This window comes from Citrus sinensis, chromosome 8 (assembly GCF_022201045.2).
Source record: "Citrus sinensis cultivar Valencia sweet orange chromosome 8, DVS_A1.0, whole genome shotgun sequence".
NCBI classification, from domain to species: Eukaryota; Viridiplantae; Streptophyta; class Magnoliopsida; order Sapindales; family Rutaceae; genus Citrus; species Citrus sinensis.
The window spans coordinates 28,324,891-28,349,735 of record NC_068563.1 but is presented as its reverse complement, the minus strand read 5'-3'; the positions used below and the strand labels follow the sequence as shown (position 1 = coordinate 28,349,735).

At 36.4% G+C, this 24,845-nt stretch overlaps 4 protein-coding genes across 5 annotated transcripts; 2 read left to right on the top strand and 2 right to left on the bottom strand.

Moving 5' to 3' along the window:
* Positions 1 to 2,361: 2,361 nt before the first annotated feature.
* On the top strand, positions 2,362 to 8,897 carry LOC102613213 (kinesin-like protein KIN-5D). Of its 2 annotated transcripts, none has more exons than XM_006488161.4 (23): positions 2,362 to 2,630; positions 3,073 to 3,253; positions 3,378 to 3,507; positions 3,660 to 3,815; positions 3,906 to 4,382; positions 4,593 to 4,690; positions 4,791 to 4,947; positions 5,110 to 5,179; positions 5,287 to 5,363; positions 5,469 to 5,522; positions 5,614 to 5,694; positions 5,804 to 5,915; positions 6,290 to 6,376; positions 6,467 to 6,642; positions 6,725 to 6,886; positions 6,971 to 7,078; positions 7,179 to 7,337; positions 7,422 to 7,505; positions 7,594 to 7,799; positions 7,897 to 7,998; positions 8,083 to 8,192; positions 8,285 to 8,436; positions 8,578 to 8,897. In XM_006488161.4, exons 2-23 carry the CDS (start codon positions 3,093 to 3,095, stop codon positions 8,800 to 8,802), a joined length of 3,144 nt encoding a protein of 1,047 aa, XP_006488224.1. In that variant the 5' UTR covers positions 2,362 to 2,630; positions 3,073 to 3,092; the 3' UTR covers positions 8,803 to 8,897. The 2 variants fall into 2 exon arrangements, with proteins under 2 accessions (XP_006488224.1, XP_006488223.1); XM_006488160.4 differs by having other exon boundaries at positions 3,070 to 3,253.
* Positions 8,898 to 10,240: 1,343 nt separating this feature from the next.
* LOC102612912 (uncharacterized) lies at positions 10,241 to 15,545 on the bottom strand. Its single transcript, XM_006488159.3, has 3 exons — positions 15,111 to 15,545; positions 10,859 to 15,004; positions 10,241 to 10,480 (listed from the first exon to the last, which is right to left on the bottom strand). Exon 2 carries the CDS (start codon positions 14,936 to 14,938, stop codon positions 10,865 to 10,867), a length of 4,074 nt encoding a protein of 1,357 aa, XP_006488222.1. The 5' UTR covers positions 14,939 to 15,004; positions 15,111 to 15,545; the 3' UTR covers positions 10,241 to 10,480; positions 10,859 to 10,864.
* Positions 15,546 to 17,146: 1,601 nt separating this feature from the next.
* LOC102611721 (putative respiratory burst oxidase homolog protein H) lies at positions 17,147 to 20,818 on the top strand. Its single transcript, XM_015533304.1, has 13 exons — positions 17,147 to 17,528; positions 17,626 to 17,788; positions 17,868 to 18,030; positions 18,133 to 18,936; positions 19,037 to 19,132; positions 19,226 to 19,341; positions 19,448 to 19,550; positions 19,663 to 19,766; positions 19,856 to 20,027; positions 20,115 to 20,240; positions 20,327 to 20,455; positions 20,554 to 20,632; positions 20,709 to 20,818. The coding sequence occupies exons 1-13, from the start codon at positions 17,147 to 17,149 to the stop codon at positions 20,816 to 20,818; spliced, it is 2,547 nt and encodes an 848-aa protein (XP_015388790.1).
* Positions 20,819 to 21,344: 526 nt separating this feature from the next.
* Positions 21,345 to 23,701, bottom strand: LOC102612604 (laccase-17-like). The gene is made up of 6 exons (XM_006488158.4): positions 23,498 to 23,701; positions 23,240 to 23,391; positions 22,898 to 23,142; positions 22,673 to 22,801; positions 21,598 to 22,569; positions 21,345 to 21,507 (listed from the first exon to the last, which is right to left on the bottom strand). Exons 1-6 carry the CDS (start codon positions 23,600 to 23,602, stop codon positions 21,377 to 21,379), a joined length of 1,734 nt encoding a protein of 577 aa, XP_006488221.1. The 5' UTR covers positions 23,603 to 23,701; the 3' UTR covers positions 21,345 to 21,376.
* Positions 23,702 to 24,845: the final 1,144 nt, after the last annotated feature.

Genomic DNA, 24,845 nt, shown 5'->3' with positions numbered 1-24,845 from the left:
TGCCTTTGCCACTCTCTGTGTAGCAGCCGCTATGCTTCTGCCATTTTTCACAGTCCTTTGAAAAAGATCAAATATTACTTGTGCCGCAATTTCTGAAACCCATGTGAGATGTGAGGCCACACGTCAAAAGTAGAGTCCTTGATCGGCTTCAACATGTTAAAGATATGTTATCATTTATATTAATGGCTAAGTTGTTTATTATCCCTTACTATGGTCGTATCGGGTATGAGATGTTGTACCTACAGTTATTGTGGAAAAAAAAACTGTAATTATAAAATAAAAATTAATAATATGTAGTGAATATAAATTTTAACTAATAATTTTCATAAAATTATTAAAGATATAATAGATTTTTCATTATATAAGTGAAAAATTATATCAACATAACATTCGAGGTACAACGGTTAGTGCTTCCCAAATACTTTAGTGCTTACAGCAGCCCAAGTGCCCAACCTCAATCCCAAACACACCTTACACATGTTTGGAATTAGTTAGTTGAAGAAGATCAGTCAAAAGCAGAGTTGTTAAAGATAATTATATATGTCATGAACTTATGCCTGCTAGTCTTTAGAGTAATGTTATTTTTATATTTTAGGTGATTATATCATTAGTGAATTTAATGAGAGAAGTTGCTCACAATATAATCATTAAAATGGTCTTTCTTTTTTAATATTTATATCTACAAATCAAGTAGCATAGTCTGGATTTGAACTGCTATCCACGTGTGTGCATGCGTGAGGTGGTTTATTCTTTAACTAGCGGATAGTTTTCACGTGTTGCTGCTCGCTATATAGTTAATACACAATTTTAAGCTAACTTGATCTTTAATATATATAATATACACACACACACACACAAATTTAAATAAAATCTATTGCATATAGTTTTCAAGTTTAAGGGAAAAAAATGGAGAACCACGGTCATGTTAAATTAATGGGTATTTGATAATTTTATTTATGAAGTTGTCACTTATATCATTAGCCAAGGACATTACCAACTTTACAAGCATTATATAACACATTTCATTGTAGAAACAAAATGCTTGCTGTCCCATATTAAAATTACATGTTGATAAGGATGCTGCTAGCTGAGTCTCAACTCGCCAGAGATACTCACTTAAATGTCAAGATTTTTCAGTTAAGAATGGTTCATGTATAATTGTCAATTTGCCATAACCTCACATCAACTGATACATGACTTTCACTTTGTAACATGGCAGCGTTAATTAGAAGTTTTTCATGCAAATTTAGTCAATTTTAGGTGACCCATTTGGCTAAAGCAAGTGATTTTTTTTTTGCTTTTATTTCAAAAAATTAAAACTTTATAAGGGAATGCACATCACATAATCACACAGCAATGACACCATCCCAACGGCAGGCATGTGCACTTCTCACATCACTGATCACTCTTTATCATCACATGGGGCAACTTTGCCACCACACATTGACCCCACTGTGTCCTCCTTTAATTATTATCCATTGTTCTTTTTTTCTATTTTGTGCCAAAATATCATCAAATATTAACACATTTTGGATTCAATTTGTGCATCAGAACAACTCTATTTGGATGGTTGACGATACATATTTGATGTAGAGAGTGAAGCTTTATTTATTTATTTTTCTTGATAGAGAATGAACGTTTATTTGTTAAAATTGGTTGAGCAAAGTTTTTTTTTTTTTTTTTGCATTTTATAATTACCCTCAGAAGAGTACAAGTTATTGTCCCCATCTATAATTTGGACAAAACTATTAAAATAATTCACAATTGCCCTCCTTTGCCGATTTAAATTATCCTCCAACCAAATAAACGAAAAGTCAATATTAGTTGGTAATTGTTTCCAAATTTCCAAATTTCTCCATTTAAAAAAAAAATTAAAATTCTCGCCATAATAAACCGGTAAAAAATTATCAAATATAAAAAAAAACAATTGCACAATAAACCATCATCATGCCGCGGGTCCCACGTTTCCACCGAGACAGGAACCCGGGCTCTTTGATTTTCCTACCAAATCGGGCAAATCTTAATCACACGAAACTTTTATTAAAAACGCCTTAATGCTCCGCCATTATTAATCACACGCGAGAAGGAGATAATATTGTAATAACGTGGAAAAATCAAGGTCAATTTGTCAACACGTTCAAAATATTTCAAAAAAATAGAGAAAAAAGTATTGTACGCACGGTACGTGATAGATCATCAACTTTAAGCTCCTTTTTTTGTCCATTAATAACGGTCGGATACTGCGATAAACGGATCTGATAACGCCGTCATTGCCGTCCTCCATATTCACACATTCAAAAGAAAAAAAAAAGAAAAAGAACAGCTTAACGGCATTAAACATTTTCAAAATCCGTTTCATTTTATATTATCTTCGTTTATTTTTTTTGTTTCAGCTTCTCTCTCGCTCTTGCTCTTGACTCTTTCTCTCTCTTAAATCTTAATGTATATGTATAAATATAAGTAGAAATAAATTAATAAATTAATCGACGTTGAATTGATTCACTCACGCAACTCAGGCATTCTGCTGATTTGCTCTCCCTCTTCTCAGTTTGCCTCTCTAAAAGAATTGTCGCCATTGTTTGAAAGAATCTCCTCTAAAATATTCAGTCGCCGGCATTTTTTGATTCACTGTAAGTTTATTTATTTTTTATTTTTTTTATAATTTGAAGTTTCATTTTCTCTCATTCGTTTCGAGTTGATCGATTGGCTGTGCTGATCTAATCATTTATGAATTTATTTCAACTGAATTCATTATTTCACATTGTATTTATACGATCTGTTTCTTTTGTTTGATCTCTCCTTGTTGCGGCTCCATTCAAGCCGAGTTGACTCAGTGAGTTGCGCATGTTCTTCCTTCGAGTAAAAAATAAAAAAAATATTAAGATTGTTGATTATCGATACTGAGCAATGCAGCTAATTTTTTTTTTTGTTAATTCTTTCTCTCTTGTTGTTTTTCCCATTGTTTAAATATATGTGAATATGTGTTTATTTTTAATTATTATTAATATGAAATTTTTTTCCGCTTGGGTTATGAATTGAGCTGACTCAGTGAGTTCTTAACTGACTCAGCAGAGACAAGTGGAGAGGAAAATATGGATTCTAATCAAAGAAGGGGAGGTTTAGTATCATTATCGCCATCGCAGACGCCGCGTTCAAGTGACAAATCTGCGCGAGATCTGCGATCCAATGATTCTAACTCAAGTAAACATGATAAAGATAAGGGTGTCAATGTACAGGTCATCGTGCGCTGCAGGTTAGCTTGTTAGATTAAAAGTCTTCAGTTTTATGTGTTGTTTTATTTGGTAATTTGGTCCGTATTTTGTTTACGGCTGAGCTCATTTTGTTGTTGTTGTTGGTGTTGGGTTATGAATTTGTAGGCCATTGAGTGAGGACGAGATGAGGGTTCACACGCCTGTTGTGATTTCTTGTAATGAGAATAGAAGAGAAGTTGCTGCTGTTCAGAATATTGCCAACAAGCAGATTGACAGAACCTTTCTTTTTGATAGGGTTTGTATTCTTTTATTGAAACTTAAGGAACATAATAAAATAATGGGTTTTACTTACCAAATGGCTGTTGAATTTTTCATGTGATTGTGCACTGCAGTTGGTTTTTTGATTCTTAGTATGATATGGTTTATGTATTGAAAATTTTTTATTAGGTGTTTGGCCCAACATCGCAACAAAAACACTTGTATGATCTGGCTGTGTCACCTATTGTGTATGAAGTTCTTGAGGGCTATAACTGCACTATCTTTGCCTATGGTCAGACTGGAACAGGGAAAACATACACAATGGAAGGAGGGGCAAGGAAGAAGGTCAAATTTCTGCCAAAAGACGTCGATTTAAATAATTATTTTTTGGGGTTTGAATGTATAATTTTTTATTGAATTCTTTGCTTTTTGCAGAATGGGGAATTTCCAAGTGATGCAGGTGTTATCCCGAGAGCTGTAAAACAAATTTTTGATATACTGGAAGCTCAGCATGCTGAGTACAGTATGAAAGTTACTTTTTTAGAGCTGTATAATGAGGAGATATCAGATCTTTTGGCCCTAGAGGAAACTTCAAAATTTGTAGATGATAAATCCAAGAAACCCATAGCTCTTATGGAAGATGGAAAAGGTGGTGTTTTTGTTAGAGGTTTGGAAGAAGAGATTGTGACTACCGCAGATGAAATTTACAAAATCTTAGAAAAAGGTTCTGCAAAAAGACGTACCGCCGAGACTCTTCTTAACAAACAAAGCAGTCGTTCTCACTCGATATTTTCAATCACAATCCACATAAAGGAGTGTACTCCAGAGGGGGAAGAAATGATCAAATGTGGAAAGCTTAATCTTGTCGACCTTGCTGGTTCTGAGAATATTTCACGTTCTGGTGCAAGGGAGGTACAACATAGTGAACACACACATCTTTTTAATTTTCATTTAGCCTAATGATAACCCAATCCCCTGCCCGCCCATGTGAGTGGGGTTCAAACCCCCGACCTCTTGTTCAATGACTATTTGAATACTACTGCCATTATATTTTCTAGAAGATTGTGCTACTCATTTTCTTAATTCCTTCAGTGCATTGATTCTGGAAATCACTTTTTTCAGGGTAGGGCAAGGGAAGCTGGGGAGATAAATAAAAGCTTGCTTACACTTGGTCGTGTCATCAATGCTCTTGTCGAGCACTCTGGCCATGTTCCTTACCGGTAATAATTGTAGTTATTAAGCTAAATTCCAATTAGTTGCTTGGCTGTGTGAACAATCCTGCAAGTGAGATCAGGGAAAATTGTTTGTTACAAAATCCAGGGATAGTAAACTAACAAGATTATTGAGAGATTCCTTGGGAGGGAAAACAAAGACCTGCATTATTGCCACAGTATCGCCTTCAATCCACTGCTTGGAAGAAACTCTCAGCACTCTAGACTATGCACACCGTGCCAAAAATATCAAGAACAAACCAGAGGTAAGTAATTCTAATTTTGATACGTATACTGCTTTTAGCAACTTTTTCCTTTTTTTTTTCCCAGTGTAACCCTTTCTAATTAACCCGTTCTAATAATGTGAAGTTGAATTATCTTTTCTTGGAAGCTGCTCTAATGGTTTAAGTTGTTGGTTGCCATTTCAGATTAATCAAAAGATGATGAAATCTGCAATGATCAAGGATCTGTACTCTGAAATTGACAGACTGAAACAAGGTAGTTGACTGCTTCATACTACTTTATGCAAAGACATAAATTAATAGCTCTCTCGGTGGTTAGGTGGTTCCCAATAACGAGCTATTTTTTTTTTTATGTTCAACTAGAGGTATATGCTGCAAGAGAGAAGAATGGAATCTACATACCAAGAGATCGTTATCTTCAAGAAGAAGCTGAGAAGAAGGTTTAATTCTTTTCTTATCATTGGATGATGAAATCCATTTCCTTAGTCTTGCGTTGGATTCAGAAATTGTTAATTAATTATATTTACCTCTGTTTTACAATCCAGGCAATGGCCGAAAAAATAGAGCGCATGGAACTTGAATCAGAATCCAAGGACAAGGTACATTTCTTCAAGATTATATATCTTTGCAGTTGTTTCGAAGTTGTCATCTTGGAGTGGAAGTAACTATTTTATCATGACCTGTGAGCAGCAACTGATGGAGCTTCAGGAACTCTACAATTCTCAGCTACTTTTGACTGCAGAGCTGAGTGAGAAACTTGAGAAAACTGAGGTATTATACTTTTCGGTGGTTAAGTTCCAATTTTGTTGTTAATGTACACTTCCTTGTTTCCTGCTCATATAAGGTGCAATAACTAATATTGCTCATTACTCAACTTCAGAAAAAGCTTGAGGAAACTGAACATGCGCTGTCTGATCTTGAAGAAAAGCATAGGCAGGCAAATGCAACAATTAAAGAAAAAGATTTTTTGATAGCCAATCTCCTAAAATCTGGTTAGTGTCTCGAGCTTCAGCAGGAAGTTTTCACAGTCATTTCTCTCTTCTCTTTCTGTACAATATGGAATTGTTGGAAATGCATGCATAAATATATTTAGGACATAGGTTTAGGCCAGATTTCTACTCTTACCTTCATGTTACATTGGTTTATGCTTCACTCTTTTCAGATTATGCCTTGTAGAAACATACATTTGTTATTCTCCACGGTAGACAGTTTTCATTATGAGAATATGATTAATTAACCAGCACGTATAGGGATTCCAAATTCATTTGCATGCCAATTTTAGGTTTATTTAGTTGTGGCTGTTGTATTTTTTATCTATATAATTGCCACTGGTTTTCTGACAACGACATTGATTGCTAATTTTCAGAAAAAGCACTTGTTGAGCGAGCGATCGAGCTTCGTACAGAGCTAGAGAATGCTGCATCAGATGTGTCCAATTTGTTTGCCAAGATTGGTTTGTAATTTTTTGGAAGTGAATTCTGTTTTAACTACTATTTTCCACAAAACTAATGGTGAATTATTGTTCATCACGGTTGCTTTTCAGAGAGGAAGGATAAAATTGAGGAGGGGAACAGAATACTTATACAAATGTTCCAATCCCAACTAACACAGCAGCTTGAAATCTTGCATAAGACGGTGGCTACTTCTGTGACTCAACAAGAACAGCAACTGAAAGATATGGAGGAAGATATGCAATCCTTTGTATCAACAAAGGCTGAGGTAAAATCTAAGTGATAGCTTTATATGTTTTCAGCCTGAATTTTCAGTCTATGAAATTTTTATTTTTTTCTGTGTCTTAAAGGCTACTGAAGAACTTCGAGGAAGGTTAGGAAAGTTAAAGGCCATGTATGGTTCTGGTATCAAAGCTTTGGATGGAATAGCTGGGGAGCTCGATGGAAATTCTCGGTCAACATTTGGTGATTTAAATTCTGAAGTTTCTAAACATTCACATGCACTTGAAGATGTTAGTAACCTTTACCTAATAATAGTTTAAAATGAACCCTCTCTTTCGATTTTGCTGCATCTGACCTCAACTTAAATGGATCAGCTCTTCAAAGGAATTGCTTCAGAAGCTGATTCATTACTAAATGATCTTCAAAGTAGTCTTTACAAGCAAGAGGAGAAACTAACCGCATATGCACAACAACAGCGTGAGGTGTGTAATCTGCTCTTTCATTTTTTGATTGACTACCATTTAGAGGGGTCTGAATTATTCTCACTCTTTGTCTATGTGTTTCTATTGATACTGAATGCAGGCACATTCCAGAGCTGTGGAAAATGCTAGATCAGTTTCTAAAGTAACTGTAAACTTTTTCAAGACCCTAGACATGCATGCATCCAATCTGACCAAAATTGTGGAAGAAGCACAGACAGTCAATGATCAGAAATTGTTTGAATTTGAAAAGAAGTTTGAGGTGCATGGTGGTGCTTGATTAAAATGCTTGAATCTATGTTAAGACCTATGTGAAAATTAAATTTCTTTAAATTGTTGCCTGTAGGAGTCTGCTGCCATCGAAGAAAGACAATTGTTGGAAAAAGTTGCAGAACTGCTTGCTAGTTCAAACGCCAGGAAGAAACAGCTGGTACCTGTTACTTATAATAGTTGTTATTCACGTGTTGATTTCCCAAGAAAATTTGCCCCAAGTATAACTTTCTACGTTCGTTTTTTAGGTCCAAATGGCAGTGCAAGATCTCCGTGAGAGTGCATCCAGCAGAACCAGCCAACTACAGAAAGAAATGTCAACCATGCAAGATTCCACTTTTTCAGTTAAAGCAGAGTGGAGTGCACATATGAATAAAACAGAATCCCACTATCTTGAGGATACTTCTGCTGTAGAAAATGGAAAGAAAGATCTGGAAGTGGTCCTGCAAAACTGGTATGGATTGGATTAGGTTTAATCAATTATTCACACCTTTTGGTCTGGTTACACATATACTGCTTCTATGTATTCTTTACTGAATCAACCCCTGCAGTTTGAAGCAAGCAAAAATGGGTGCACAACAGTGGAGAACTGCCCAAGAGTCCTTGCTCAATCTGGAAAAGAACAATGTTGCTGCTGTAGATTCCATTGTTAGGTATGTTCTTTACAGGAATATCATAAAAGTTTCCCAATCACGATGATTTATGTGTTTTTTTTTTTTTTTGGGTTCTTTCACCAGAGGAGGAATGGAAGCCAATCAGAACATACATGCTCGGTTTTCTTCTGCTGTGTCAACTGCGCTCCAAGATGCAGATGTTGCAGACAGCAATCTTCTTACATCTATTGACTGTCAGTATCTTGATTCTCTTGTAGTTAGGTTTCAACTTACTATGGACCTGATTTATATTGCACCTTTAACCAAACTAATCGAATACTTGCAGATTCATTGCAACTTGACCAAGACGCATGTGCAAATCTCAATTCCATGATTGTTCCTTGTTGTGGTGATTTGAGAGAATTGAAGGGTGGTCACTACCACAAGATTGTAGAAATTACAGAAAATGCAGGAAAATGTCTTCTGAATGAATACATGGTAAGAATGCGGAACTTGCATTGTTCTTGTTGCGAGAATTAGCACAAAGCAATCTCTGCATATTCTTCATAATGCTTCATTTGTGTGTTCATCTATTTACTCTGATCTCTTACTGTGTTTTCAACCCTCAATAACTAACAGGTGGACGAACCATCTTGTTCAACACCGAGAAAGAGGTCATTTAATCTTCCGAGCATGGCATCTATTGAAGAACTAAGAACCCCCGCTTTTGAGGAACTATTGAGGTCATTCTGGGATGTCAAATCTTCCAAGCAAGCAAATGGAGATTTGAAACACATTGTGGGGGCATATGAGGCTGCCCAGTCCTTGCGGGACTCCAGAGTTCCTCTCACTGCTATTAACTAAAGTGAGGGGAATAGATTAGCTATAGTGGTATGAGTGTGTACAGAAAGAATATAAGGATCAAATATGAATGAAATTCTCGCCATCTTATTCATTTATTGTTTGTTCAAAGAAATATCACGGGATGCGAAGAATATATAATACATTTTTTTTAATTTTTTAATTTTTTTTTTGCTCACTCACTGTCTACTTCGGTTTGTATTAATTTATATAGTATCATGTACTGGGGCTGTCACCAAGTCACCGTGCATATTTTGAATGCTTTATGATCGTTTTCGATGTTTCACCATAATGATTTGTAAATTGTAATGCAGTGGCCAAAGCCAAACTGAATCTGTGGTCCTGCTCTGTGCCAAGGTTACCGGCGGACAAAAGAAAAAAATGAAAAAGACAATCAGCGTACGGATTACCAAAAAATGATTCAAAAAATTTAGCCCTAAAACGGTACTTCATACACTATTTATTTATTTATTTTTTAAGAAATTATTAACAAGACATGTTACAATTCTACTAGAAATCTAAATAGACGTCTACCAAGTATTAAACTCCAAAATCCATTTCCACGATCTACCTATACTAAAATTTAAGAAAATAAATCTCATAGGGACTCGAACACCACATCCTTGACATATATTGAGGGGGAGTAGGGTTACTGGCACCCCTAAATCTGTAATAACATAATCTCTTTCAGTTAAAAATTATTCACACCAATTTTGCTAAAAGCTAATTTAATAATAAAAAATTAGTTGAATATGGTGCATAAAGAGTAAATTAAAATATTTTCACCCATTATTTTATTTAGAAATTTAAATACATTTCCGAAAATACTTATTTTCACCCATTATTGATGACTTCCGAGGGGAGCTAATAGCACCACTCAGCACTCACTACTGGGCATAGGGTTTGCCTAATGCTGCAGTTTGCCTCATTAACTTTATTTTTTATTTTTTTATATTGTAACAAATAAAAATAAGTTTCTAACTTAATATTATATTTATTTTATTTTTTTATATTATAATGTAAATTACTAAAGTTTATAATTATTTTTTATTAATTATATTAAAAAATAAATATTACATTATAATTATTAATATAAAATTTGATTATTATTTACTACAATTTACAAAAACAAAAATATTATATTATATTATTTAATTATATTTCAATAATTAATATATAAAAACTGATTTTTATTTAATAATTTAATAGAACTAATAATAAATACTTAAATATTAATAACATTAAATAATATTAATTTAAAATTAATAATAATATAAATAATGATATAAAATATTATTACATATATTAATATCCATGTTGCACGAAATATCAACGTGATATTGCATTATAGCTTTAAAAAAAAAAAAAAGCATTCCCACGTCGGTTGTAAGATGTATCATTATATATATAATGCACAAAGTTATAGATTTAGCTCGTTCAATGGACGAAATGAACTATATTACCAACTGATCAAAAAATATAATATTAAGAAACAAAAAGGCGTTATTCATGGGATGCAGAATGATTGTATCCACCTGTATATAAACATATTCTTGGGCTCTAGAAGATCACTATCTATTCTACTTTCGCATTGAACCAATATACATGTAAAATTGTAACCTTCAATCTACAAAGCACATCAACTGCAGTGTCCCGCCTTCTAATAGGTGGACCTTTGAGCCTGCAAAACATCCGTATTCGTTGTTAGAAAACCCCCGAGCCGTGGACTAAAATGCTTTTTAAGTAATTAAAATAAAATCATGTAAAGAACAAAACAAAATATGTCGAGGAGCATCAACAAGTCAAACTTTATCAGTGTTGGAACAAATTGGAGAAGGGATATAAAGATCCAATCAACAATAAGTCTCAAGTCAACCTCACTAGAGCCTAAACCTAATGCAGAATCAGTGTCCTGTGACCACACCATCACAAGTTTCTTTCATGAGGCAGAGCCGCAGAGATTTGGAAAAATAATGAAATGATGTCTAAACCATCTGAAAATCATTTCAAGTTATAAGCCAACAAAAGCATTAAAAGGCACGATGATATTGAAAACTACCTTCCATCACAACAAGCTTGCACTTAAAAGTCCAACTGGCCTTTCTCTCCCAAATGCTTCATCATCAAACTCTTCATTTGTGGAATTTTCTTGGCATAGCAACTTGTCCTCAGGCACAGGATTTAAGTTGAGAGCCTCCTCCCAAGCCATTGGATCACCTTGATGCATGTTCCCCTGTTCAGAACCATTATTATCAACATTGTCCTCTGCATTTTCTTTCTTATCATCATCGACACATGGTGGCTCAACATTGTTATCAGAGGCCAACTCAACTCCAGCCTGATCGCTAGTCCCATGGAAAGCCACTGTTACTGCTGCCTGATCAGATTGTTCAGCAGGATCTTTCTTCTGCCTCTTCCATTTCTTTGTAGATGAAGTGCCATCGTCCTCAAAATCTTCTTCTTCTCTTTCTCTATGTAAATATACCCACAATTTCCGCTCTGAATCAAATTGTACACATGGATCACGTTCATAATGCAAGCGGTCCAAGGCTCCACTTACAACTTGATTAACTTGTGCATCAGTCACATCTTCTACAATATATTGAGAGTCTCGTATTAAAGTACAAACATCTGCCCTAGTGCCAATACTTCCAGGCAATCTGGCAGCCGCATCTCTCACAAGACAAAGAATTGTAACATGCGGTGGTCGATCACGTTTCAACATAAAATGGTCACGGGCTTTAGAAGTTGGCTTACCACCACACCTCCTCAGAGGAGCAACAATGGATTTTTTGCCATCAGCAGCTGTGTAGGAGAAGGCCCTATCAGGGATGGAGTATCTAAGAACTTCTTCCCGACGGAAATAAGCTCTTACTTCTTCAGTACTTGGGCTGATGGTATTAAGGCTCTTCTGAGCTCTTAGGTCTCTGAATCTATCTTTCTCATCCTGGTTGAACTGCAGCAATGATGCAGGCGGTGCAGGAAGGCTTCCTATCTGTTGAAGGGTTTCTTGACCACTCTTCAGCCAACCAGCAAATGAATCAACTAACTTGACAAGCATTTTATGAGGAAGACCCCAAGCTTCAGGAGAAGTCACCTCCTCAATCATCTCATGATCAGTTGAGCCATGGGAAACTGGACCAATCCAGGACCAACTTTTTGTAGATTTTTCATAGGCCACAAGTGCCTTCCAGCCTTTGGCCCCTAGAGGTGCTGTTTTTGATGAATATATCTTTAGAACTCCTCTGACCAAATCCTGGAGTGGTTCTTGTGTCTCAAGAATACAAGGATCTCCAGGGCTTGATCTCACACGATTCACAATATCCTGTACAGTAAGAGAAGGCAACTTTCCTTGCCCAGCAAGATCTGTGTTATTGACATCTGCATTCTCATTAGTAACCACCCCATTGACTTCACCTTCTTGTTCTTTTCTCTGCTCCTCTCTAGTTTTTTCAACCTCTAATGAATCTTCCGTAAGCGGAGTAATCATCGCCATGCGGACTGCTGAAAGAAGATGAATGATGGAGAATGAGAAGCCCGTATGAACTGTTGGTGTAATCAAAGTAAATGGCTTTTTCTGGGGTTTAGTTTCCAGCTCCACATCTGCAGCTACTGTTTCTGCAAGCAGTGGTTGAGAAGTTTCCATATCTGGAGTACCATGATCTGCCTCTATTTTCCTTTTTCCCTTCTTTTTCAAGAAAGGGGCATCATCAATTTGCAGCTGATCTTTATCTCTTCCTGCCACTTCCATCACATCCTCCTTTGCTTTTCTCTTCTTCGTCATCAATTTGCATTCTTGTAATGAAGCCTCAGATCTTTCACGACGATCCTTAGCATATCCTTCAATAGTATGACCTTTCTTCCCCCCTCGGTCCTGTCTGCTACCATTTACCAACGGTCGTCTGTCAAGCAAATCATCCTCCTCATCAACAACGTATTCAAGGGCAAGTTCTGCCTTCTGCTTTCTCTCAGTAGAAAAGGCCTTTAAAGAAGACAAGTGCATCCTTTCCCCAGCTTCCCCCCGTAGTTGGGCATTCTTGCCCATTTTGTAAATTTGTTTCCTATCACCATCGGCTTTAAATTTGCCCATGCCTGAGAGAGAGTTATCTTCCAAAACTCTAGAAGCAGAGTTGTGCGAGGGACTGCTATCACGCATTTTACCCTTCTGTTTTGCTTTGAAAGTGTAGTTTTCCATTCTCGACATTCGTGCAGGCTCACCAAAGCCACCCATTGTCATGGAAGAGTTTTTTATTCCATCGAGAACCCGTGCATTCTCTTGAATGTCTTTCTTTAAAAATTTGGTCTTCTTAGCATCCATACTAGGCTTCAACAAAGAAGATCGAGATCCTTCCACTATACCACTGGGGTAGGCAAACTTGCTTCTAATCAAAGGATTGCTATCATCATCATCATCATACTCATCATCATCAAATTGCTCAGATGAGTCTGATTCTGTTTCTTCATTTCTAACAAGCAATCTATTACCTTTCAACACTGCCATATCTGGTCCTCCGTTCAGTGCAAAATTTCCCCTTATCTTCTCCTGAGATGGCTTCACTCTAAACTCAGAATGTAAGTATCTATCATTCATCTGTGGTGAGGAAGCTTTATATGACTTCAAATTGAGATCAGGAGACTCTTTTCCTGCTTTCCATTTCTTGCTTCTAACATTCCAGTCATCACATTTAAAAGGAAAGTCCACCACTTCTTGGGTTCTGTTTTGCCAAAAAGGTTCTGCACTGTCAGTTAGGTTGGGTCGACTTCCTTTCATTGGTAGCTGTTGACCGCGTCCTTTTAGAGACTTCATGTACTCTCCAACTGTTTGGTGGGGATTTTCAGGATACTTTGCCTTTTTGGAAAATTCATACGATGTTCTCATATTAGAAGGCTTTCCTGAATACACTTTCCCATCTGACAACTGAGTTACATTCTTGTTCTTACCATAGACCTGTAAATCCCGCTTCAAGGGCATAGGCAAACCCATTCTTGAAGCTCCACTTTTATCCATAGTATTACCGCGTGCAACATTTCGACTTCTTTGAGCACCCGTTCCAAATAATGGGTCTTCAACATCATTGTCGTCGTCATCAACATTGAACTGACTACTTCTCCAAAGGGATGACCCCGACTCATATCCTGTTGCTTTGTTTTGTCGATGAAGAGCTACTCTTGAACCATACAGCCCAGAATTCATGTCCATAGCATGATAACCAGAAGGAAAGCGGCCGGCAGAAGGCGTCTTTGACCCAGCTGTCTTCAGAATACCCTTTGCATTTTGCTTCCCATATTTTAGTGATTCCATCCCCATCAACTGTCGTCGTGAAGGAAAATCCAAATTCGAACCCATAGCATATGGAGAGTGATGCCGCATTTTCTGAAGACCTTTCACATCTTTCACCTTTTTGTTCCAGAACCCATCACCTGATACCTCTTGTCCTGATGAATCACTCTCCAAATCCTCCACCTTCTCAGACATCAAACTCTTTTGACTCTTCATAATATTCAAAACCCTAAGCTTCTCATCAATACTATAGCCTCGACAATTACTCCATGCATCCCTTATCTGACAAAGATTAATGACCATAGCATTCTGATACTTCCTTAAATGATGATAATGTTGCCGCTTCTGAAAAAAATTCAACCCTTCTCGATAAAGTGCCACCCTCGGCTCACACAAGCCCCCTTTCAACATGTCAAACAACTTCTTAATAGGACTCCCAAAATGAAAATTGTCGCCCTCAAAAAGCTGCTTCAATGTCCGCATAAACGTGTCTTGATCCATATCAGGCAAATACTTAGTTAATCCAAATTTCTCCTCCTCACTCAACAACTCATTCCATACATCAACAGACAATATATCTTCTAAACCAGCAAGATCATACAATTCAAAAGGAACACTACAAGTTAAGCTTCCAATTTGGCAAAATTCGGCCCTTGTTTCCCCTAATTCAAGCAAATCAAAGTCGTCCGAACCGGCACCTGAATCCGCATCATCATATTCATCATCATCGGATAATTCGTCAACAGCTGAGCTTCGCCGTTGAAGCTCATCCTCATCACTAGACATAGTTCCTCTACTATTCGGCGAAAACTCCGAATCAAAACGTGAAACCTTGAAATTATTCTTCTCTATCGCCATTACTATGACAAACAAACCCTAGCTTTCTCTCCTTTTATTCACCAAAATTATAATTCCTAAGAGTAACTGAATCAAAAACAAGAAAGAAAATTCAAATTTTCGAAATTGACAAAGCGAGAAGATTAAATATCAAACGATAATTCCAAAATCTGATTAGAAAAAAAAAAAGTACCTCGTTTGCGAGAGAGCGGGAGAAATTGACGAGCGCCGCATGAAATTCGAAACGTCAATGAGTGAGATGAAATTTCAATTTTTCTTTTTTAAATTATGCTTTGGTGAATGAAAGAAACCCTAAGAGGGAGGGAGCGAGAGAGGCGGTTGAATAAGATAAGAAGAGGAACGATGATGTTGTTGTTGTTGTTGATGATGATGATGATGATGAAGAAGACGAAGGTGACGTGGAGAAGTGAGGACCGTCTGATTAAGGGGGGGTGAAGGAGAAGGAGGTGATGTGAAAAGACTGAAAAGGGCTTCTTAGAAGAGAAGGCGTGCGTGCGTGTGTGAGTGAGAGCAGAGGTGGAGAAAGGGAGAGAGTGGAAAAGAGAAAAGAAAGAGAAGGTGAGTCACGCGGTGAGTTAGGTTCCGAGTTACTGAGTTTAGTCATCTTTCTCTGGGTTTTATGATTTACAAGTTTGCGGCCGTTGGATTAGTCGGGCCCCACCTTTTAACATCTCCAAGTAGCTTAGTGCGTAACTGCGTCCAAAAGAGTTTGTTAGTTTTAGTTAGGAATGTAAAATAAGTTGTATATGTTGAAAACAGTGAATAAATGGAATGTGAGACATTGATATCAATTTTTTTTTAATATAAAAATTTGAAGATAAATTTATACATATCCTTAAGTTAAAAATTTATGATACATTATTTCAAAATTATTTTTTTTAGTAAAACAATAATGGAGTCACAATTCTTCGTTCAAACTATTTTATATTAGAGAATTAGCATAATAATATTTGTTGGTTGAAAAATTACAGTTATATCACTTTCAGCTAATATTGATGTATTGTTATGCGGCCATAGTTTGTATAAAAAATTATAGCTAATCCCAATATTAAGAGAAATTATACCCCCATTTACTACAAAAAAAGATTAAACATTTACCCTCATAATTAATATTATGCTATAATAATGAAGAATATCATAAGTTGAAATGTCATAAATATGATAAGTTGCGTTACGTTATGCAACCATTAAACCTTATTTGAAATGCCATAAATATAGAAATGTGTTTTATCTTTTTGTCTCTTTTTCGGTGATTTGTTTGGTCTAGACACATATATTTGACCTTTATGCAGACATAATGCGCACAATGGTAGAAGGTTGGTGGATGATTCCTAAAAATGATAGAAGAAACATCCAAAAGCATTTGGTGGGAGACATTTGATAGATGCACTTCTTCTAACACTCTATAGCATATAATTTTTTTTTCCTTGTTTCTTTTAATTTGTTTCCCTCTTGAAAGAAAATATTCTTTTAAACAAAATTACCATGAAAGTACTTCCCAACCCTTCTTTAGTCATTAAATTTTTTTTCCTTAAAACACCATTATTTTTTCTCTTTCCAAATAAAAAGGGCAAAATTCAAATTATATATATGATAATTCTCTAGTGCGAGCGCCCTCATTTTTATTTTTTTATGCAGGCACATTTTAAAACTGCGTAATTTAAAAGAGTTAGCTTTTTAATTTTTTAAACTGCATGGTTTTATAATTCATTCAATAACTAACTCTTCTAAACTACACATATTAAAAATGTGTCCGCATTAAAAAAAAAATGCGGCCGTCCGCAGCTAAAATAATTAAATTTTATTCAATTCTTAAAATATTTGCTCTAGTAATAAAAACATTAGATTGACAGAAATTTTATAGAAATTACACCTGGTTGATTCACAAAGTAACTGGTTATTACAGGCTGTTGATCCTGCGATCCTGATGAATTGTTTCTTTTGTTTACTATATTAATATCTCTCAGAACTAACCCAACCTTTCAATTCTTCTCCCCCCATTTGTAAAACAATTTTGACCGTTTCCCCTCCTCAATCTTTCTCTCTTTCTCTTGTCATACAATTCCCTGCAATTTCATCAAAATCATCCTTTCTCGTTTCCATGGCAATTTAAAATGCTAAACGCTAAATTAATTGCCATAAATATGTAATTTAGGAAAGACAGATAAGCTGGAAGGATATTACTATTGTTATTATTATTAACGTAACATGGTTTCGGGCTCGAATAGTAGAAAGCATGCAGATTCGAGATCGGTATTGGAAAGCTTGGAGGTCGACCGGATGGTAGATGTACCTATAAACGATGACACGAGCGGCAGAGTCGTGTCGAAACCGCCGACGGCGCCGTCTTTGCGGAGGAATGCAAGCACTGCCATCAGGAGAAGTGGGATGCTCGGTACTAACAGCATCCGTAATCCCGCAAAGATGGACAGAACGGCGTCGTCCGCGGCTAGAGGCCTCCAGAGCTTACGTTTTCTTGACAGGACCGTCACTGGAAAAGAAAATGATGCCTGGAGATCCATTGAGAGGCGCTTTCAACAATTTGCAGTTAACGGCAGACTGCCTAAAGATAAATTTGGCATATGCGTCGGTAATGCATTTTCTTTTTCCCAAAAAAAAAAAAATCAGAAAATTTCTCTTTTGATATTTTTTTTGGTTTCAATTCTAAGATCAAACATTATTTATAGGCATGGGAGAATCAACCGAATTTTCCGTGGGAGTGTTTGAGGCGTTGGCCCGGCGGAGGAAAGTGAACACGGAAAATGGGATTACAAAGGAAGAAGTTAGAATGTTTTGGGAAGATATGACTAAGAAAGATCTCGATGCTCGACTTCAGATATTCTTTGACATGTAAGTAAATGATTCTCTCTCTCTCTCTCTCTCTTTTTGTCAGATCACAACGCATTGACGTGATTTCTTCTTCTTCCAGGTGTGATAAGAATGGTGATGGGATTTTGACGGAGGACGAAGTGAGGGAGGTTATAGTGTTGAGTGCTTCCGCAAACAGGCTCTCAAACCTTAAGGAGAATTCCAGTACGTATGCAGCTTTGATCATGGAAAAACTGGACCCCGATTGTAAGGGATATATAGAGGTTAGCATCAATCTTGATTCTAGTAATTTATTAATCCACCTCTTTTTATAGTTTCTTTTTCTTCTTTTTCATTTAATTTAATCTTTTTTGTTCTTTAAACAGATGTGGCAGCTGGAAATTTTACTGAGGGGAATGGTGAATGAAGAAGGTCCCAAAATGAACAACAGAACTAGTACACTGACCAAAGCTATGATCCCACAAAATTATAGAAACCCTACCACCAAATTCTTTTCCATGACAACAGAATTTATTTTTGACAATTTTAAAAGAATATGGATCGTCACATTATGGCTAGCAGTAAACTTAGGACTCTTTATGTGGAAGTTCATTGAGTTGCAGTCGGGACCTGTGTTCCAAATCACCGGTTACTGCGTCTGCTTTGCCAAGGGTTGTGGAGAGACTCTCAAATTTAATATGGCTTTAATTCTGCTAACAGTCTGTAGAAGGAGTCTCACAAAACTAAGGTCGACATTTCTCCATAAGATCATCCCTTTCGACGACAACTTAAACTTTCACAAACTGATCGCATTAGGAATTGCGATTGGTAGTATTGTACATACTCTCTTTCATCTCCTTTGCAATTATCCCAAGTTGAGCTCTTGCCGACCGGAGAAATTCATGTACCTTCTTGGTCCTGCTCTCAATTATCATCAACCAACCTATTACGATTTGATGATACATACTGTTGGCTACACTGGGGTATTAATGCTCGTTATAATGGCAATTTCATTCACTCTTGCAACGCATTCCTTTAGAAGGAATGTCATCAAGTTACCATGGATTTTTCACCGTTTCGCGGGATTCAATTCCTTCTGGTATGCCCATCATCTGCTGGTTTTGGCCTATGTCCTGCTATTCATGCATGGCTTTTTCCTCATTTTTGACAAGCCGTGGTACGACAAAACGGTATATAGGATTTTGAACTACAAAGGTGATCGTGTATATTATATAAACTACAATTTAAAGAGTTGCTGAAACTATTTGTCCTATCTCTCTTTCTCTGCAGACATGGATTTACATCTTTTTCCCAGTTCTCTTTTATGCTAATGAAAGATTTTTAGCAAAATTCCACGACCTTAATCATAAAGTGGAAGTCATTAAGGTCTGCAGCAGAAACCAAATTTTTTTTAATTCTTCCTCTACATTCCTCAAGTCCTGAGCGAATTAGATCTGTTCTGTTCTCTGCAAATGGCAGGCAGTAATATACACGGGAAATGTTCTAGCCCTATACATGACAAAACCTCCAGGCTTCAAGTACCAAAGTGGAATGTACCTTTTTGTCAAGTGTCCAGATTTATCGCCTTTCGAGTGGTAAAATTTATTAGATGCTCTGCTGATGATTGAAAAATAATCAAACCCATTAATTTTTTTTTTTTTTTTTTCACTTAGTTACTCTAGTGCTGCTCATTTGTCACAGGCACCCTTTCTCCATCACTTCTGCACCAGGAGATTACTATTTGAGTGTCCACATAAGAACCTTGGGAGATTGGACTACCGAACTTAAGCAGAGATTTGAGAAGGTGTTAAGCCATTTGCTTTACAAGTACCCACTTATACTTAGCAAATGGTGATTAAAAGCTGCGGCACCTCAATCCCAAATGTGCCCGCAAATTAATGTTCATTCTCTTTCAGGTCTGTGAGGCTCCAGCGCCAGCAAAACCAAACAGGGGAAACCTGATGAGAATGGAAACTAAATCTGCAGCAAATAATGCCAATTTTGAGCAGATACAAGCTAGGTGAGAGGAATTCAACTCAAGTTAGCTTAAGTTACAGATTATAATATTCCTAGATTATCAGGTCCGATATGGCTTTGATCACCATGTAGCTTTCCGAAAATCCTCATCAAGGGACCATATGGAGCCCCAGCTCAGGATTACAAGAACTATGATATCCTCTTACTCATTGGATTGGGAATTGGAGCTACTCCATTTATTAGCATTATAAAAGATCTCCTGAACCACATCAAGTCGCATGAAAGGGACACCGTACGTAACAAGGCAAATCAAATTTTATAGTGAAATTATGAGCATAAACATTATTAGGCTTATTAGGCTTCAACGTAACCAAAAATTTGGCTGATGCAGGAATTCCTAGAAAATGGATTCAAGAAAGGCCCTGAGAGGGCTTACTTCTATTGGGTAACAAGGGAACAAGGCTCATTTGAATGGTTCAAAGGTGTTATGGATGACATTGCAGATCATGATGACAAGGTAAAAATTTTATTTGTTATATGTTCTTCCATAACATTAATCAAATCATATTAATTGGCAGTTTTCTGGGTTCTTTGACTGCTTAGAATGTGATAGAAATGCACAACTACTTAACGAGTGTGTATGAAGAAGGAGATGCTAGGTCTGCGCTCATTGCCATGGTTCAGAAACTGCAACATGCTAAGAATGGAGTTGATATTGTCTCCGAAAGTCGGGTAGCTCACAAATCAAGCACACTAATACGTTGCATAATTTCACTGGCGTTTTACAATTCGTTAGTTTCTTTACTAATTAATATACGTTATAACAACAGATAAAAACACATTTTGCAAGACCAAACTGGAGAAAGGTGTTCGGTCAATTGGCAACTGACCATGAATCTTCCCGAATAGGTAATTATATATCAAGACTAACTTTCTGTTCATACCACAGATCATTCCTAATAAAAATATTCGCTTAATGTTGTAGGTGTGTTCTATTGTGGGAGTGCAACACTTACAAAAACCCTGAAGGAGCTTTGTCTTGAATTTAGCCTAGAGTCACCAACCCGGTTTGATTTCCACAAGGAGAATTTCTAGACTGTCCGTGTCACATTGGAAAAAAGTTTCTGTAGATAATTTTTGTAACCAAAAGGAACATTAAGTGCCAGTTTCCATTGTGCCACAGATACTAAATTCCAATTGTAATCATCAACAAAATTTGATTGATGTAAAGCAATTTTTTTCTAAATAAAAAAATTCCCACTTTTTTTTTTTTTGCCCCAAAAAAAAAATCCTGCTATGAGTACAGCAGCCACTTTAATGTATTAAAAACTGATCATACTACTGGAGAATGCTTACAAAATTTTCATGTTATCTTTTCGTTTCTTCTCTTCCTTTCCTTTCCGTCGTTTTTAGTATGCTCTGCATAATTAATCTACAAAAAAGTTCATGGAAATTGTTTTTTAAAAAATTACTTTTTAGAAGTGAGAAAGACGTTTATATTGCACCAACATTAAAGAATATCAATTTTACAAAATAATTGTGCGCTCATTTTCTCTAAGCTCCACGTGGACAAATAGTTATTTAGAACGAATCAGCCGATTCCGCAACTGAAAATAGGAGATTAAGGAACTATGAAGATTGATTTCTCTCTTCTCAACACTTTGGAAGATCTGCCGGTGGAGGAAGTAGCTTTTGATTGGGAAGCTTTCCATCTAAAACAAGCCAAGCTGTCTTCAGGCCCCAGCTTGTGTGCACTTCAAGATGACAATGCATAAACCATACTCCTGTTAACAAATATTGTTATCATTATGAACTTAAAATCAAATTTATAAAAAAAATTACAAGAATTATTATTTTAATATCTAATTACTCACCTGGATTGTCTGCAAGGAACCGAATTGCTACCCAACCACCTGAAGGCACACCAACAGTGTTCCTTTCAATTGGATCAACAAGATTAAATTTTGCAGGGTCCTTATTTGGATCAAAATTTCCGAAACCTTGACCAACAACGAAGAAATTGTAGCCATGCAAATGAAGAGGGTGGTTTTCAGCTCCAAGAATGCTTGTATCCTGCATTATTAACTCCACACTAGTGTTAAATGGAAGCACCACCAGCTTTGTTCCACTGCTTACCATTGTATTATTTGGTGGGTTGCCCGTGTAATTAAATGGAATCAATGGACTAGTGGGAAAATCAGGAACGTAAACACCATTTGATTGGCCAGTGAAGTGAGCTTGGAGTAGAGCTGTTGTTGGCATTACAAATGATATGTTATTGATTGAAGCTTCAAACATTGTTCCATTGGGACCTTGGCAGGTTTGGTTACGAGGGCAGGGGCTTGTTCCTAGGCCTACCGTGAAGAAAAATCGCTTGTCAACATTTTGGGGCACATTGGCAGGGAATTGTGCACTTCCTAAGCTTCGAAGCTTATTTACAAAATTTGTTACAAAGTTTGTGTCGTTGAGAGGTGGTAGGATTGGTTTGAAGAGTGGAAGTTTTTTAATGGAGTTGCCCGAATGAATGAAATTGAGTGGTTTCTCATACTCTAAGATGCCAGCAACGGTAGAATTGTCGAAAGTGCCTAGGCCAGTGACATAAGGTCTAGCAGTCATGAAAAATGTGGCGCTTGGGTAATGAGGTTTGGTTTCCAGAAGAACATTGGTTGTTTGCCCTGGGGTAATGACTAGCGTTTCGGTCTCAAAAGGTTTGACATAAACAGCATCCACTTCGACAACTGTGAGGGTGTGATTTGCTATACTGAAGAAGAGGTCATCATTGAGTGCAGAATTGACTAATCGGAGAAGGTAAGTTTTTCCAGACTTCACCTTCAGCTTGAATGCATCTGTCCGTTCATACAAGTTTATGCAAATTAAAACCAATTATTAAGATTACATTTGAAAAATAATTTGAAAATGTCTTGGTATAGCACTGATGCAATTTGATACCTTTAGCAGAGCAGTTATATAAAGGCCCAGGAAGTCCATTGAAGGTATAGGCATCAGATACGTTTGGGCCTCCGCCTGTTTGAAGGGCCTGGTTAATGATGGCCTCAGTATCTGATTTGAACCACTCTCCTGCAATTCAAGCATTACTATTTAAGTGATAAGTTTTGTTACCGAAGAGGCAAAATTGGCAAATTCCGAATATGTTTATTTTTAAGTTATAATTACCAAAGACGATTGGAACTTCCTTGTAAGGCTTGGCAAATGGATAAGGAATGCCACGCTTGGGAAGAATGATAATGGGACCATAGAGAGTAGATCTGAGCCATGAAATATGAGCATGCCACCAGAGGGTGCCTCTTTGGCCAACGATAGTGAAGTTGTAAATGTAGCTCTGCCCTGTTTGAATGGGGCATTGTGTTATATATGCCGGTCCATCAGCCCATCCACTTCGAAGCTGTCGAATTCCATGCCTGTTATGCCAAACAAATAATCATAACTTGCAATGCCTATATATGATCAAAAAAATAATATTATTTTTATTTAATATATATTCATAATTTTCTATACCAATGGATGGAAATATTGTGCTGAACATGATTAACAACTTTGATAAGAAGCCGGTCACCCTCCCTTGCTACAATACGAGGCCCTGGAAACTGCCCGTTTACTGATACAAGGGTCTTGGTGTGGCACAGGCGAGTAACATTTTTCAATTCGACCTACAGAAAATTTTCAATTTTGACAGTTTGTTAAAAGTTCTAAACAGTAGCCTCCTGATAAATTAAAACATAAATCCGAGGCCATATACGCTATACACGTACGCACATTAAACTTGTAATGTCTTGTGATGGCAAGTACTGATTCCGGAAGGAGACACAATGACAGAACTGTTAGTAAAACAAATCCCATTAATGCCGGAGAAGCACCCATTACTGTTACTTCCTATTCTTCAGCAGCTGCTCCTCTTTTTTCACCTTTGAGAAAATGTTATCGCAGAGAGAGCAATGTATCAAGTACGTATTCATCAGAGCTTCTATGGTTGTTACATATATAAAGAGAGGGAGAGTGAAGGGGTGTGTTTGGTTGATTAGGTGGTAGGATGCAATAGATACTTTGAGATGACGAGTTGTTAGAACTATTTCTCCCAAAAAAAAAAATGTTGTTAGAACTACTGTAGAGTGATGTCAAAGTTAATCAATTCTAATTTCTTTGACCGCCTTTGCTTTCAGGTCAAACCTTAGCTTGTTCAATTCATATACCTATTATAGAAATAAAATGTTTCTGCTTTTACAATGATTTAGCCATTTAGGGTTCTAGAAAAATTATTTTGTTAGCCTACTTCTATGTCTTCTCTCGGGCAAAATAATAAATACGGAAAGTTAATTTAAAAACCAAGCCAACTTTGTTACAAGAGTTTTGATTCTATAACGAGCTTAACTTTGTATTATAATTTTTCTAAATTGTAATTGACAGTTACAGTGTTTGTAAAGAAACAAAATATAATTAAAATTTACTGTGCTGGTATAAACTTGTACGAGGCGAAAGATTATGAAAAGCTTAGTGCATCTAACTCAATACCAAATCCAAATCCTTGTTATAATGACAATTAAGAAACAATAATTAACTTTGTTGAGATGATAATTGGGAAGAAAAAAAGAAAACCCTAACACGAGTCTCTTGAATATTTATAAGTGTCGGATAGACCTTACTTGTATTAAGTTGATATTTTTTTTTAGTTATGCTTAGTAGATCCTTGGGCTTTGCTATAACTGTATAAATTTAGATACCTAATAAACACTTGATTACAATGTCGGTAGACTGCAATATATTAACGAAAATATTGAAAACGAAAAAAATGTGCGAAAATAAAAGCTCAACTACTTTCACAATCGGAGGTCCCACACATCAATTGTAATTACCCAATAATGTCTTGTAAAATTACCAAACAAGTTGGAAGTTAAATTAAATAAAATTATACTTGATTACTTGTCATATAATCATTTGTTGATTGATTGCATTACCACCTATGTACAAAAGATATTCTCCACGATGTTCATAACTTTGCACTCTCTATTAATTGCTTTATTTTTTTTCTTTTTTAATGATGATTTCTAGTTAGTGTTTAACTCAAGGGTTTACTTCTTGCTACCAGATTAAGAGAGTTAAGTAGTTA